The 16419-nt window shown below is 40.5% G+C and overlaps 1 protein-coding gene across 1 annotated transcript in view; it reads left to right on the forward strand.

The window, feature by feature from the left end:
- Positions 1–15898, forward strand: part of LOC116671947 (cadherin-18) — an 87467-nt gene extending 71569 nt beyond the window's left edge. Inside the window, exons 11-12 of the mRNA XM_032503437.1 lie at positions 7393–7644; positions 15079–15898. Of these exons, the coding sequence (XP_032359328.1) occupies positions 7393–7644; positions 15079–15584 (758 nt within the window). The 3' untranslated portion in view covers positions 15585–15898. The remainder of the gene's footprint in view (positions 1–7392; positions 7645–15078) is intronic.
- The last annotated feature ends 521 nt before the right edge of the window (positions 15899–16419 follow it).

A 16419-nucleotide genomic window follows, 5' to 3' on the forward strand; every position in this document is an offset into this window, starting at 1 on the left:
TTAACTCAAATGTACAAGACACAATCTTATGGAACAAACATACCATACTGTGACAGTGTCAAAACAATGCATTGGATAAACATAATCATCTTTTATTTAAAAGCAGCCCAATCACTAACTGCTATCTCTCATCAATGTTTTGTTAAGCTAAGCCTTATGCAGTCAGACTAATCCGTATTGAATGCAGGGACTTCTTTTAAAGGGTATGTTTGTCTCTTAATCTGCTGTTAGTTATTCTGCATGACAGGCCTATTATTTCTACACTAAATGATATTAGTGTTTGAACAAAATTGAGCCATTGATCAATATTCAAAGCCATCCTATAATTATATCAGATGTGTAACGGTATTTGCCCAGGCCCCCAGGAAGTGCGCTGGGCTTTGAAGCAAATTGATCATAGATGCCCAACAATGAAATTGCCACTCATGGCCTGTCACACGATGCCCTCTGTCCCAAAAATATCTTTTTCCCATAGACTTACATCGAGAAAGACATGTCTGCAATCAGTGGATACATTTTTTTAAGCAACACAACCCCCGCAAAATGAATTTGATCCATTTGGCCCGATACAATTTAGAAATTCTAGAAGAGCTGCTCAATTAAATCCTTTAATCTCTATTAGGGATTAGTTAGCGGAGGACTAGTCTCACATTGCCAAACCTTCCTCCACAGCGCTGCGGAGGAGTGTCTAGCAAGTCCACACAGCATTCCAGAATGGGAGAACAATGTGCTCTGGTTTATTGGCATTTCTTTAAACCGATCACAATCTTCTGTGGAGGCACTAAGCACCTGAAAAACCATCTGGAAGGAACTTGTTTTGGTGGAATGTGTACGTTCAGTTAACCATAGTCCTCATAAATTGACCAGAGTTTCAAATGCCAACACAAAGAAAGCAGAAGGTGACAGAACCTGAACAATACTGGAAGTTGTCGGGAAGCAGTGCAGGTCATCCGGGTAATTTTTGGCTCCTGATATGAATACATATGATACTATAGTAAACCTTGATATTAGGACTGATGATAATAGCGGGTTCACTGATGCAGCCCAGTTAGTTCAGAGCTGTGTAGTTAAAAAGATAATCTCAAATCCCTTACGCTTATGAAAAAAACGTAGAAGATTATAACAAAAATATGTTGCAATTTCGGTAAGCAGAAATAACAGTGGTGCAGAGGTAAATAGTTGCAACACCGACACAATACATTTTACACTTGCAGCCTGTATAAACTTGAGCCAATCCCAGCATTATACCCACTGTTTAATTAACCTAATATATAATATACCCCTAAAATAGTGCCACCACAATGCATATTGTGCTCAAAGTGGCAATTTACAGAAGGTTCGTGCTGAATCCTATGAGCGGCACCTACACACTCCCACTAAAGTTCACAAATAATTCAGCTGAGAGCGTGTGTAGGCAAGTGGGAAGTCTGGATACTGTAGATGTGGCTGCGTCGCGTGTCTATTGTTGGTATATTTTTGGCATATCTTTTTTCAATCAAACTTCATATGTTTTATAGTGAGTAAGCTCGTTGACAAAGATATTGGCAATCACCTTAAATATTTTAAATCTAAATGCAATTGGGCATTTTTTTATTGTATCAATAATGTAAATCATGGATATCATGGTTTTACATGCACTTTCCACATGGCAAAGTTCAAATAGCTTTGTTGTCTTTTCATGACCATCATAACATGTTCAAAAGAGTTTTCAAAAGAGTTGAACGTGATCACAGAGATCCAACTTTTTTCTCAGCTGCTCAATTTTGAAATGGAAAGACATGGATGTGTATGTGATGATTTTTTTTTAAAGTTATGTAAGTACGCAAGTACTTGCTCTATCAGGCTAATGCTTGATAAAGGAAAAATAAAAAATGTAGTCATTTTCCAGGAAGCAGGGCTAGTAGCTTGTACTCTGGACTAATGAAACCAGTGCAGGGTGAATTTCACACGGTTGAGATAAACCTCAGACACATGCACATTAATGTACTTCTTTCATGTGATAAGGGGGGGGGGGGCACAACAAATTGTATGCTAGTGATGTGCAAATAACACAGATCAAAAGTGTTTAGGATTAGTTTAAACTAAAGTGTGAAATGCTCCTGAAACCATTTTTTTTCCGTCATTTCCTGGGTGTTCATGTGCATCGCATTGCAGGTAATGTCACTTAGCGAGAGCTGTCCCAACATGGTTAACCTGTGGCTGTGCTAATCGTGTAGTCTCTCCTCTTACAGTGTGTGCTTGCCATGAGGCTGGAGATGTCCCATCTTGCTGCAACGTTAATAAAACGTTAACAAGACAACAGCCAGTTTTAATGTGAAATTAGCATGACAGAATTGACGTGCACTGCCTCGTTGTGGTCTGTACAATGACGTGGGTCTGTGCTCTGTCCACCCCTATCTCAGCCTCAGTCTTCGTCCTCTGCTCTCTTTGGCTTAAACACAACCTCCTCCCCCTCCCCCCCCACACACACACACACACTTCTCCGGTCATCCTCCCAACTCCCCATCTCTCTTCCTTGTAATTTGGATCTCTCCCATTGCACTCTGTCAAACCCCCCACCCTTCTGCTTGCTGATACAGTGATACTGTGAGTCTGACTTAATAAAGCTTGAAAGTACGTGTTGTCATTCCAACTGTCGATCATTGTAATTATTCATAGATGGAGCAGAGATTGGAGTGGGAGGCGAGGTCTCAGAGCAGCAGCACGATAGTACAGCGTGGCGGAGGTGTTTTTTGCGGGGAGGAAAGGAAAAGGTTGCCCTATGCACGATTCAGCATCTTCGGAACTCAGAATATCTTGTAAAAATATATCAGCGTGTCATCTGCAAGGTTCTAGTTATTCAGTCATGTGAGGCACAAGTTAGCCATCCAGATACAGTGGTGTGAGAAAGTGTTTGCCCCCTTCCTCATTTCCTGTTCCTTTGCATGTTTGTCACACTTAAGTGTTTCGGAACATCAAACCAATTTAAACAATAGTCAAGGACAACACAAGTAAACACAAAATGCAATTTGTAAATGGAGGTGTTTATTATTAAAGGTGAAAAAAAATCCTAACCACCATGGCCCTGTGTGAAAAAGTGATTGCCCCCTAAACCTACTAACTGGTTGGGCCCCCCTTAGCAGCAACAACTGCAACCAAGCGTTTGCGATAACGTGCAATGAGGCTTTCACAGCGTCCTGGAGGGATTTTGGCCCACTCATCTTTGCAGAATTGTCCTAATTCAGTTACATTAGAGGGTTTTCGAGCATGAACGGCCTTTTTAAGGTCACACCACAACATCTCAATATGATTCAGGTCAGGACTTTGGCTAGGCCAATCCAAAGTCTTCATTTAGTTTTTCTTCAGCCATTCGGTGGTGGACTTGCTGGTGTGTTTAGGATCATTGTCCTGCTGCAGAACCCAAGTTCGTTTCAGCTTGAGTAACGAACAGATGGTCGGACATTCTCCTTCAGGATTCTTGGTAGACAGCAGAATTCATAGTTCCTTTTATCACGGCAAGTCTTCCAGGTCCTGACAGCAGCAAACAGCCCCAGACCATCACACTACCACCACCATATTTTACTGTTGGTATAATGTTTTTTTATGAAATGCAGTGTTCCTTCTACGCCAGATATACTTGGACACACACCTTCCAAAGAGTTCCACTTTTGTCTCGTCGGTCCACAGAATGTTGTCCAAAAGTCTTGGGGGCATCAAGATGTGTTGTGGGGAAATTGAGACGAGCTTTGATGTTCTTTTGCTCAGCAGTGGTTTTCTCCTGGAACTCTGCCATGCAGGCCATTTTTGCCCAGTCTTTTCCTGATGGTGGAGGCATGAAAGCTGACCTTAACTGAGGCAAGTGAGGCCTGCAGTTCTTTGACGTTGTTGGGGGTCTTTGTGACCTCTTGATGAGGTCGCTGCGCTTTTGGGGTAATTTGGGGGGGGCCGGCCACTCCTGGGAAGGTTCACCACTGTTCCATGTCTTCGCCATTTGTGGATAATGGCTCTCACTGTGGTTCGCTGGATTCCCAAAGCTTTGGAAATGGCTTTATAACCCTTCCAGACTGATACATCTCAATTACTTTCTTTCTCATTGTTCCTGAATTTCTTTGGGTTCCGGCATGATGGGTAGTTTTAAGGATCCTGGTGGACCTTACTGTGTCAAGCAGCTCCTATTTAAGTGATGCCTTGCTTGTGAACAGTGTGGCAATAATCAGGCCTGGGTGTGGCTAGAGAAATTGAACTCAGGTGTGGACAACCACAGTTATGTATGTTTTACAAGGGGGGCAATCACTTTTTCACACGGGCCATGATGGTTTAGATTTTTTTTCACCTTTAATAATAACATCTTCATTTACAAATTGCATTTTGTGTTTACTTGTGTTGTCCTTGACATTGTTTAAATTGGTTGATGTTCGAAACACTTAAGTGTGACAAACATGCAAAGGAACAGGAAATGAGGAAGGGGGCAAACACTTTTTCACACCACTGTACCTGATTCACACCGCAGTACACTTTGAATGAACAGGGATGGATGAGAAAGTACTGCATCTGTTAGTTTTCTCTTAATAAAACTATTTGAAAGGAACAGTTTGTCTTACATTATGCAGATGTCAGTCTGTGCTGTGTGAGTGCTCTATTAAGTCCATAAAACTAAAGCTATTTGGACGCCCTTCACATTACAGACTGGTGAGGTCTTGCTGAGGTAATCTCTATCAAAGAGCCATTAAGAATCGCATGTTAGATTCTTAATGGTAAACCCTTAGACAAGCCCAGCACGCGAAGAGGTTGTGTCATGGCCTACTTGTTTGTGTGAGCTTCTTAGCATGCATGCCATTTGAGAAGAAGTGTCTAACATTCATTACAAATGGGAAATAAGCTTAGTAAGTACTGCTGCAAAAGGAGACAACTGAACGGCGTCTATTTTTGTGCAGATTAAAAGATGCAGGTGAAATAAGAAACATCCTTGTGTGAGTTTGAGTGTAGGAGGCACTATAGAGCCATTTACGGCCTATACATAGTATAGTTATGACATCACAACTGTACAGAAATCCTGGCTGCTCGTTTAAAAGGTTTCTGAATACAAGCTGTGTTCATTTCAGAAATCTAAATCATTAATATGAAATATGGAAATCTCACTTTTTACAATTTCAATTATTAAGTTATTCAAAATATAGAATCACCATATTTTAATTAGTAATGTCAGTAAAGTAAATATCTTCTGACCTGATCCTCAATTAAAAAATAAATCTCATTTTACGATATACTTTATATCTGTGTACATTTAAGTTACAGATGCAGTTAATCAGTAGTCAGCCAATCCTGTTGGCATTGGTAGTTTCTTTGGCTCAGCTTTGGTAGGATTTGGTGAGCAACCAGACCATAAAGGCCAACAGATGGCTAATCTTGTTGCTCCGTCAGAGATATTAGCGATGGCCAAATGAAGCTCCGTGAACCAGTGTCTTTCTTTTCTGAGCCCACTAGATGACGCACTTTGTTCAACAAAGGGTTAAAATACACTGAATTGCAATGCCTTAAGCCTTTCTCTTAAAACCAAGGGTGCCATGTGGTGGGCTCAGAAAATAAAGACACCGGTTCACAAAACTTCATTTGGCCATCACTCGCTCTATGTACTTCTCATTGCTGGATTGTTTTCGTAGCATATACACACACATTAATACATGTATATTTATGTATATATAATAACAGAGCTCCTTATTTATACAACCTCCATGTAGTTCCACTATGCACTGATTTCAAAATAAATTAAAGCTGCAGGCAGCGACGAATGGCCCCTTGTACTCCGCACACGTCGGTGGTGCCGTGCATTTTCATGAGCATTGGACACTGCACGCAAAAGTCAGACATCATTTCCTCCATTCAGTCCATAGCGTTGAAATATGTAGGAGGAGTTTGTTGTAGTGTTACCCCTGAAAATGGTCAAAATCCCCAAAAATGTTCAAATTGGCTGAATCTCTGTTGGGCTTAGGGAATAGCTCCAAAAGGATTTTTTTTCCATGTCTGGATATGATAAACATGCCTACCAAATGCCTCTACATGAAAGTTAAAAGGAGGGGACTTTAACTTTGAAAACTGTTAGGGGGTGCTATTGAGCCAATTTGCCACGCCTCAGCTCGAGGCCCAGATCAGACCGCAATATTCAGCAAGTCTAAAATGCCTCAGTTCACCAAGCACCTCAGTTCTGTTCTCAAACACACAGACAAATAATAAGAAAAAAAGCTTTGAACTTTAATAGGATATTCGCCCCCGACGATGTCTGTGCTCTAACTACCCCTAATTACTACATATTGGCCACGGCAATATTTAGGACATTGGCAAGTAGCATGCTGTGCATGTTATAAATTAGATAACTTTATGAAAAACATGTGGAAATAAGACTGCCGCTGGTGGCTGGTATACATTCATCTTTCATCTGAAATATTGCTGCGGAGTGGCTGTTCACAGCCTGTCTGCTACAGGTGTGAGTTTAAGCCAATTAGAGTATTGCAACACGTCATTGTTTGTTTGCTGTCACCTTTTTTTTTTTTTACACATATACAAGTGTTGCATCTGTGTTTACATGCTTCCTCCTCTTTGCTGAATGTTTTTCAGAAAACCTGCCTCCCAAGTTCTCTTGTTTGCTTTTTCATCTGTTCAAATTTAGCCTTGTCTAAAGCCAAAATAAAGGCATGTATCCACTAAATTTGACCCCCAAAACAGCCATGCACTTTATAAAAAGCCACCATAAAAATAGCTGTTTTTAGACAGTCTTTAAAAATGTTAAATTAATGATAAGGAATCTTTTTACAGCTGTTCTTGGCATGGAAAACCCTGACCTACTTATTGGTTCGCTGTCAACTTTTTTTTTTTTTTTTTTTTTTACATGTAAGTATTGCATTGTTGTGTTCATTTGCTTCCTTCTCATCGCTGAATCTTTTCAGAAAACTATCCTTTCTGGTTCTCTCGTTTTCTTTTTCGTCTCTACAAATTCAGCCTTTTTATTACTGTTTATCTGCATAGCATGTTCCATCAACAGAAGTGTTTTCTGCAGAGGCCAAGGTGCTCTGCTCTTTTGCAGCACATATAAATAGTAGACAAACACCTTTTTAATTAATTAGCCTTGGCGCACAGGGAAGCCGCTATATGACAGTGAGAGATCTACCAGCTTGAGATCCTTCCAAAGCCAACGGTCCAATTCACAATGGGAAATGTAATGGATTGTTGTTTTTTTTCTTCTCTTTAGCTGACTTTTTTTTTTACCCCTAACCTAAATGGCTCTGTATAAATAGGCAATTGCAGGCTTCGCTGAAAGAGTGACGCAATTGAAAAGAAAGAGGAAACCATCAATAGGTCTTCTTAGCCAATGGGTCTTATTTTCCTAAACATGTTTTTGTTGTTGTTGTCATTCTATAGACAGCACAGCCAGCATTATTGGCAGGCGGCGGCGTTTCAACCACCTGACCCAGGAGCTGTATGAGCTGCCCATTGTGGTGTGGGACGGTGGGGAGCCGTCGTTGAGCGGCACCAGCACCTTGACCCTCCGGGTGTGCCCGTGCCAGCGCCACGGCAGGATACGGATGTGCCAAGGCGAGGCGTTCCTCTCCTCGGCGGGTCTCAGCACGGGGGCCCTGATTGCCATCCTGCTGTGCATCGTCATCCTGCTGGGTAAGTTGGGACAGCTGCTCTGGGTACTGCAGCACGGGGGGGAAGCTGCCGGGGGCAAATATCCTGAGGGTGTGGAAGGAGGAGATGAACCATAGAGGAGGAGGGAAGGGTGTAAGGGTTTGAAAGGGTTTGACAAGGGCAGAGGAGGAGAGAGGGATGAAAAGACATTTGTAGACACAGGTAGAATTATGAATGAGGGTAGAAAGAGTCAGAGAGGGCAGAGGTGGATGAAAAAGAAAAGGGTGTGAAGGACAGAAGAGAAAGAGGACACAGAGCGCGGAGGCTGGAGGGGAGGTGACTTGAAAGGAGATGGCGGGGACAAAGACAGCAAAGAAGAGTGGAATGGAGATTGCAGGGTCAGTGTGATTCAGAGAGCAAGTGCAAAAACGTACAGGGGTTAGAGAATGGAGACTCAAATCCTAAAGAAGGACGGGTTCATTATCAGACAGGCAGCTCACATCAGAAAATAAAGATTAGACCTAAATCATATGTTGACCATGTGAAATTCAATTCTCCTACTATGCAACTGAATCTTCTTCCCCATCAGTCCATGCCCGGCACATGTTTGACATGGCATGTCGTGGCTAGAAGAGCAGAGGACAAGCATGGAGGAATGTGGTGACAGCCAACGGAGGAACCACTGTTGCTGAGTTCATGTGTGACGAACGTGTTATGCACCATGAATACAGAATACAGTGAAAATAAACAAGGCCACATCCAAGTAACCAGCTCCTTGCATAGCCAGAGAAGAAGTCACCAGTCAATGGGTGTGCGTGCCTTGTTACTATGCCAACCAGTCAGTTTCAGCGACAGCATATGATTATTTATAAACTTGCAAATATGATCGTGGCACATTGAATTTAAATTGTGGACAGTCGGCTTTACAGGTGGAAAATGGCTGAAAGATGGTACACCATCTAAGATCAAATATCCCAAAAGGCAACAATCTTCTGTCAGCTAAAGTTAGGAATGTCACAGACCGATTCCTTCCTCGGGAAACCAAACTGCAGTCGTACATGATTAGACCAAACTGTCTAATAACATGGCCTCGCCATTGCGGCTCTCCCCTCCTCTCTTCAATGATTGTCTGTGGACATTAGTGCGTGAAGGTTATGCATATTCATACTGGCAGTCTTCCTTCTCAATGCCCAAGCCGCTGGCTGAGGCGAACAAAAGGCCATCACCATTGTTCGGAACGAACGCTTGAGTGAGAGACACACGCTGAATCCCTAATCATCAGCACATTGGCAGATACTAGTCAGGAGAGAGAAAGAGAAATGGGGAGACAGAGCAACTGATCACACCTTCTTTTTTTCATTTTCTAACCCGTGTTGCATGTTGGGTTCACACTTTCTAGTTACAAGTGAAGTGTCTCACACGTAGCTTAGCTACTGGACCAAGGTTTGCTAACCCCCGAGACATTAGAGATTTTGTCTGTGGGTGGCAGTCAAAATAAATCAGATTCCACTCCGTTTAACAGGAAGTCATTGAACTTGCCTGCACCGTTTTTCATAATTCACCATCTCTAGTGTTCAAAGCAGGTACCTGAAGAAATAGCTGAATGTGGAATAGTGGCCTATGACAATAAGTGCAATATCCCCCATTTGTTTCTCAACTGTAGATAGTTACCACTTAATTAAAAAAAATAGAAATTTCTTATAGTTTGAGAGGTGAGCAGTGACACCACAAACAAAAAACTCCCTAGCTCCCATAAGGCCAGAGGCCTGGAATTGTAGAGTGGTTGACAGGATGAAGGTGTGAGGTGATTTTTTTGTTTTGTTTTTAATTCCTTTTCCTTTGCAGTAGCTAGATTCAACCAGTGTAATCAATAAAAACATAGGACAGGCATATATAAACTTTTGCTTTAGACTAATCCTTCCAATCACTCTTTACTGTTGGAGATTACACTGTGACATGTTTATGATTACTGTTTTTGGCATAAAGCACTGGCATAAAGCATCTCCTAGTTATATTATATATATATTATCATATATATATATATATATATATATATATATATATATATATATATATATATATATATATATATATATATATATATATATATATATATATATATACACATATTATGAAAAATAATATGTTTATAGTTTTAGCCACATGCTATAAACAAGCACACTTTAAGGAACTAGACAGTGTTACCTTTCAAATTATGCCTGATTCATGTATTTTGGCCTGGGTATTTAATTGTGGGTGTGGGTAGGTAGCGTTACGGACCAAAATGAACTTGAAGAGCAAACTGCTCAAAGCTGAACAAAGAGAGTGAAAGAGCACCAAGCTGTTTTTTTTTATATTTGGATTGATTGACAGACTGAAAATAGGTCGAGCCAGCGTATTGATATCTATATCACCTACACAGACATGACTCATATTTTTTAATTCTTGCTTGTGTGATTGGTTTGTGTCTGATTGTTTTCTGTCTGTCTGATTAATGCCGTGTTTTATAGCCGTGCCCTCCAATAAGCCACCCTAATTAAGCCTGCAGCAAACCAGAAAAGGGATACAAACTATCTCTTAGCTGGCTCAGTTGATTCTGGCCTTTTATACATGACTTAAATAACATGAAATATTCATAAGTAGATCATATCAGGGATTTTACTAATTAAGTTTCAAAGTAAACAGTACAGTATTACAGTACTAGTTGGGTTAGAAATGCAAGCATGACTTGAAATACCATGTATTTGGTCTTTTGGAACTTATTTAACACAATAATCCTTAGTAGTTCCTTCTCATTCCAGTGCCACAGCAGCATGTTAAAGGGCTAGTACGCAAACTGCCAGCATTAGTCTGACTGGGTTGAGATTACCTTTCAAGGTCTCTTATTTTTCAAATATAACATGTAAAGCTATTTTAAAACCAATTGTTCACACTCGAAAATGTAGGTGATGAATGACACGGTTTAAGAATTGATCATAGTAAAGAAGTCATATACTGTACTCGTATTTTGAGAACATGAGATTAAAAACAAGAGAAATTGAACTAAAATATTCCAAAAGTGATTTTGCGTGTAAGTAAATAAATGTGTTTTTATTTATGTTGTGTACATTTGCTGCAGTTGAGCTGAGGTCTGTGCCTTAAGAAGTTACATGGAATGGGCTCTTATTTGGATTAAAGACATTAGTTTATCAAACAGTCCTCTAGTCTTCCAGTGTAATCTTCCATAACCAGGATAAGTGCAGCATAAATTGCACTTCTGCAATGGCTACTGCTACTGCAAATGAGTATCTGTAGACTGGTGTAATGCTCCCTGGTGCCAAAAGTAGTGTACTGACCAATAGTTAGACCTCAACTGGCCTCACATGAAATGACCTGAATGGTCCATTGAGGGAGCTGCAAAGTACAGAGTGTAATACAATAGGGTGTGTAAATGGGATAGAAATACATAAATAAAAGTATTATGACTTGTGAAAGTGCATTTGGTGTACAAAATGCAAGGTAAATAATAAAGTTGCGTTGACTGAATCATTATATCATGTCTGCGTGCCAGTGGCGGCTCATTTTCAGCCCACACAATACAAATTGTCAATTTATTTATAATATTATAATAATATATAATAACTCTTATAATTCTTATTTATAATATCTGTGAGATGATTTCATCAAGAGGCATGGCCAGCAGTACATTTTCACTTCCAGTCAGCCAGCTAACTTTGTCATACCAGGAGAGCTGAAAAGACCAGTTACTTTGACTTATCTTTTGCACAAAATCAATCTTAGGTATTGATCGGCCCTGCTGTTTAATTTTAAGTTTTTCCTCCTAAGGGAGACTTGTGGTGGAAGTTTCTTTATAGCAGGAGTGGCTTTTCAAAGGAGACTGAGTGAAACAAAAAGACAGTTGAGAATGAACCAAGCGTGGTCTTTGGTATATTTATTATACTTGCAAGAAAAGGTACAACAGTTTCACAAAGGACATGAGCGCAATGTGGAAGTGTCTACAAAGAAATGAAGAAATCCCTCAGCTTATATGCTATCCTCAAGGTGTAGGAGCCCCGTTTTTTGGAGACAAGACTAAACAGATAATTCATCTGAACACAGACACTTTGGAATCACTTTTGATGTCTTTCTCCCCATGTGCCCCCTTCCTTAAGGTCTCCCAACATCAGTTAATCTCAACTGCCAGGGACATAATGTGCACTGAGAAATAATTTAGATGTGACCTTGCACCTTTCAGTTCACACCGAGGTCCCAATAACTGGGAGCTAGACTTTGTGGCTCCAACCTTCAACCTCCAAAATTAGACAAACTTGCTTTCTACAGAATATGTAAGAAATCACGTTTAAAAGTAGTTTTCCCATTACAGACTTTCAAATGGCTTTGCCAAAATCAGGTCGACAATATTAGCAATGTCTGCCATCGTGTGCAGTTTGCTAGCTGGCTAGTTCACCCCTACAACACTAGCCTAGCCTACTGTATTAATGAATGAACAAACAAACAATCTAACAAAACCATATTAAACTTTGAGGAGGAAGTGTGAGAATTTGGTAAAACTGAAACAAGGATTGTGGTGTATAATTGTATGAAATATATGATGAAATTTGGCTAGCAATTTTGCCAAGCAAATACCAAGAAATAGGCTGCAGCAGTTCGTCTTTCAACAACACGTGCAATCTCCGCGATGGAACTCAGCTCGTGGCTTCTGCTACTTTACAGGACAAAATCGCTGTCAATCAAAAGGAGAAGCATCCTTTTGACAGACCCTCCAATCATCACGCAGAAGCCCAGCGTTCAGGCCAGCCCACTCCTCCATTGACCCCCAGAGACGCTGAGTGTCCGTGGGTGGGACATAATCGCAGTGTTTATCCAATCACCATCTAGTTTCAAAGCACTTCAAAAACTGTTCAAAGCGAGGGGAGATGCACTGTGATGCTACGGGAATGTATGAGAAGGAAATTGAGTCAGCTGATTCTGAACAAACTCATCATCAAGATGAACGTGATTGAACGCATTTATACTCAATAACATGTTAACACAATAGAACATATTTGTCCATTACTTTTTTGACATTTTAGGGTCTTAAAGCAGTCTTAAAGAAATTGCCGTGAAGTCTTAAACTGCAGATAGTGGCCAAAACCATTTAGCAGCTCGAAAAAAAATATGTATGTGGCGGTCAATGAAAAAAACAAAAATTCTTTACTTCCTAGTTCTGCTCTCAGTGATTTACCCAGCTCATGCCGCCCACTCTCACATTCTTGCATTGTGTAACTGGTTGTTTTAAACAAGTCAAGCGATAAGCACTGTCCCACACAAATTGTGTTTTTCACCCTCTCTAATCCCACTCGGGCAGGGCACCGGGTGGAGTAAAGTGAATTTGTTGTTTTGTTTTTATCTCCAGAGATTAATCACATGCCGGTTAGGGGACATTTCATCAAAAACACAGGCAAGGAACCGCACTGAACAATGAAATATATGTAGATAGATGAATCTTTGCATAATTACTTTAGTCATAGGGTGTTTTAGGGTGCAGTCAAACACATGTTATACCATAATGAAAAAGTTTACTTTGTTGCAATTTTTCAGGGCTTGAGGAAGAGTCCTCATGGCCTCACAAGTAGTTCAGTTACAACCAAAGTTAGAACATGTAAAAGATATAGATTTGATTGGGCTTCAAGCATAACTGCTGTCTATTTGATGCCGATATCTGTCTGCTTATACCTGGGGCTGGATCATGAGTTGGGCAAAGGCTATTGAATTTGCTACTTGGTTTGAAGTAGTCTCGCATTGCCAGTCCTCTCTCCACAGCGCTGTGTCAGGGATGGAGTATGGTCTGACTATTTCACTCATGTACTCTGATATAGATGTTTGAATTTTTTTAAACCAATCACAACCATGCTGGGCGGTGCCAAGGCCTGATAGTGGAGATAGTGAGAGCGGAGTGTCTCACTCGCCGCATGTCAGGTTTTCCCAGTTGTTTTTCAGTGTTTTTTGGTCCACTTATTCAGTACTACTACAGTTTGAATGGAGTAATTCTTTCCTGCCCACGCAAACTGAAAGAATAAAAGGCTGAAGCTTGAGGTCAACACACCTTTAGTCTTAGTCTACTCAGGGGGCTTAAATCAAAAATTGAAATTGCTTTAAAGTTTGTCTACAGACTTCCTTATTTACCACAGTATGTATAGAAAAATATATTGCTTGAGTAAATATAGTAGATTAGCCGAAAGCATCACTGCATCCTTGACGTTATAAAAGCTGAAACCTCTACCTCCTTTTAATCCACCACCGCCTCCATGTCTCTCTCTCACCTTGAATATGTTATAAGGAGTTTCATCCCGAGAGGCTTATTTAACGCAGTAGTGTTGTTGGTTACATACATATAGCGTATAACAGTTAACGGCTGTGGAACGCCAGGATGCTGAAAACATTTACAGTGTGTTCACCTTTAAAAAAAATAAAAAATAAAAGGCTTGTTCATTAGTTACATTTCTCGTTTTGTTCCTTTGAACCTTTGAGTTTCCTCCTGTTAATATTCAATGCAATTTGATTGTGAAGCAAAGATGCCTCTGCAGTAACACTGATCTGGCTCGTCTTTTAATGCAGCATAATGAACTTCTTTTAGATATTGCACTTCTGTACATGCACTACCCTCGCTTTTACCACTTTATTAAATGGATGCTAGTGTTAACATCGTGCAGTGAGGGTATTATTAACCCATAGAACTGTAACTCTCATTAGTTGTAGGAACAAGTTGCGAGCTGTAGCATGTCATCAAATATTACTCGGCTTCATGACTTCATTACCCGTTGGAAAATATATTACACTAGAAGATTCTTATTTGCAGTGACATTTAGCAATGCCGTGCTATGTTTTCTTTAATGTGGCACAACTGGCACATTCTTTTCCATCACTGGCTCCACCTAAAACCTAAAAGATGATTACATGAGACAATCCTCCATATGCTGACATATATGTTTGCTTTATATGTTTACAGGCTGTTTTGCATTTTGGCTGGATGTGAGATCAACTTTGCTTCTGCAGATGATGATAGCGTGTATACTGTCATCATCTCAACAGCTTGCACTCAAAGTTACATTAATGCTAATGATGGCTATTTCGAATTATTGATTTACAACTCTTTAACGCTTGGTTGTTTATAGTGTTGGAAAATAGGATAAATATGTACATAAAGTCGGCTTTTCTTCATTTGGTCGGCTGTTTACAAAAACATGGCTGAGCCTTGTAACCCCATTCAGCTGTTGTGTGTTATGTGATGTGGTTCTGCTGAGCGTTTTTTCAATTTAAGTGCTGAGAAAAGCAATTTTCTTTTCTGTCTGACATTTGTCTACAACTATTAAGTCAGTTATTTTTGTGAATTATAATTATTTGTTGTAACGTAAGAATTTTTTTAAGGATATTATCCTCAGCACTTCTTTTTCTTAAACTGAAAGTACTGATACAAAAAAATCTTGTCTTTTGCAGCAATCGTGGTTCTCTTCGTCACACTGAGACGGAGCAAGAAAGAGCCCCTTATTATCTCCGAAGAGGACATCCGAGAGAACGTGGTCACCTACGACGACGAGGGCGGAGGCGAGGAGGACACCGAGGCCTTCGACATCATCGCCCTGCGCAACCCAGCCGCCGCCGAAGAGCTCAAGTTCCGGCGGGACGTTCGCCCAGAGGCGAGAAAACACTGCGCCCCGCCCCACAGCCGCCGGGCCAAGGCGGTGGAGCTGGACGAGGTGGATGTGCACGAGTTCATCAAGCAGAGACTGGTGGAGGCCGACGTGGACACCAGCGTGCCGCCCTATGACTCCCTCCAGACCTACGCTTATGAGGGTCAGGGCTCACCCACGGGATCCATCAGCCCTTTAGACACTCCCGCCACACAATCAGAGCAGGATTATAACTATCTGGACGACTGGGGGCCTGAGTTCCAGAAACTGGCAGAACTCTATGAAGAGGCAGATTCAGATGTGACGACCTAGTCTGCGATTTTGCTCCGGTGCAAACCAAATCTGTTTGAAATACGTTTTTTTCCCCAATTTTCAGTGGACACTATAAACAAACAGAGATGCTTTCACACTGTTCTGGTGGTTTACAACTTTTACTGTTGAACTCAAAAGACTGCTCTTTTTTTTCATTTTGTCGCTTTGGATTATTGGTCGTTCATCTGGAAGTATTAAAACAGATTTTAAGATGGAAGAACAACAATATGGGGGAAAAGGAAAACAACATTTTCCTTGGTGTATATTTTTTATTGCTCAATAAAGTTCTAAAATCCACATGAGTGGATATGTGAAAAAAAGTGTACATTTGTCTTCTTCCTCCAAGAATACAGCATACAGTTAAGATTATCATGGTGGGAGGCATTACCAAAGGTGCTTGTGATTCACCAAGCAGAGGATGATGTTATGCCAGCCATATGCACAGTAAGGACAAATCCAGTCTTACAATGTTTTGCGTCATTTATTTCATGTTGCCATTATCTTTTAACACTCAGCAATCAGCCATATGTGTTAACATATGTACCTTTTTTTCCCAAGCTTCTATTGATATTAAATGAAAAGATGCAAATGGAAAATCCAACTTTAAGTGGAACACGTCACAACTAGCATGTTTAATATATACAGCATTGTTCTCATCAGTTCAAGGAGAACAGTGAATATGATTTTACTTTTTCCTAAAGCCCAAAATGTTCAGCTAAAGCTTAAACCTGCATCCCAACCAAGATGTAAAACACGTTGCTTCCCCACAAGTAGCAGTAACAGACTTTTTTTGGAGCCACAGAACCAAAAAATAAAACCTTGGTATCCTTCAGTT

The sequence above is a fragment of the Etheostoma spectabile genome, chromosome 22 (genome assembly GCF_008692095.1).
Source record: "Etheostoma spectabile isolate EspeVRDwgs_2016 chromosome 22, UIUC_Espe_1.0, whole genome shotgun sequence".
NCBI lineage: Eukaryota > Metazoa > Chordata > Actinopteri > Perciformes > Percidae > Etheostoma > Etheostoma spectabile.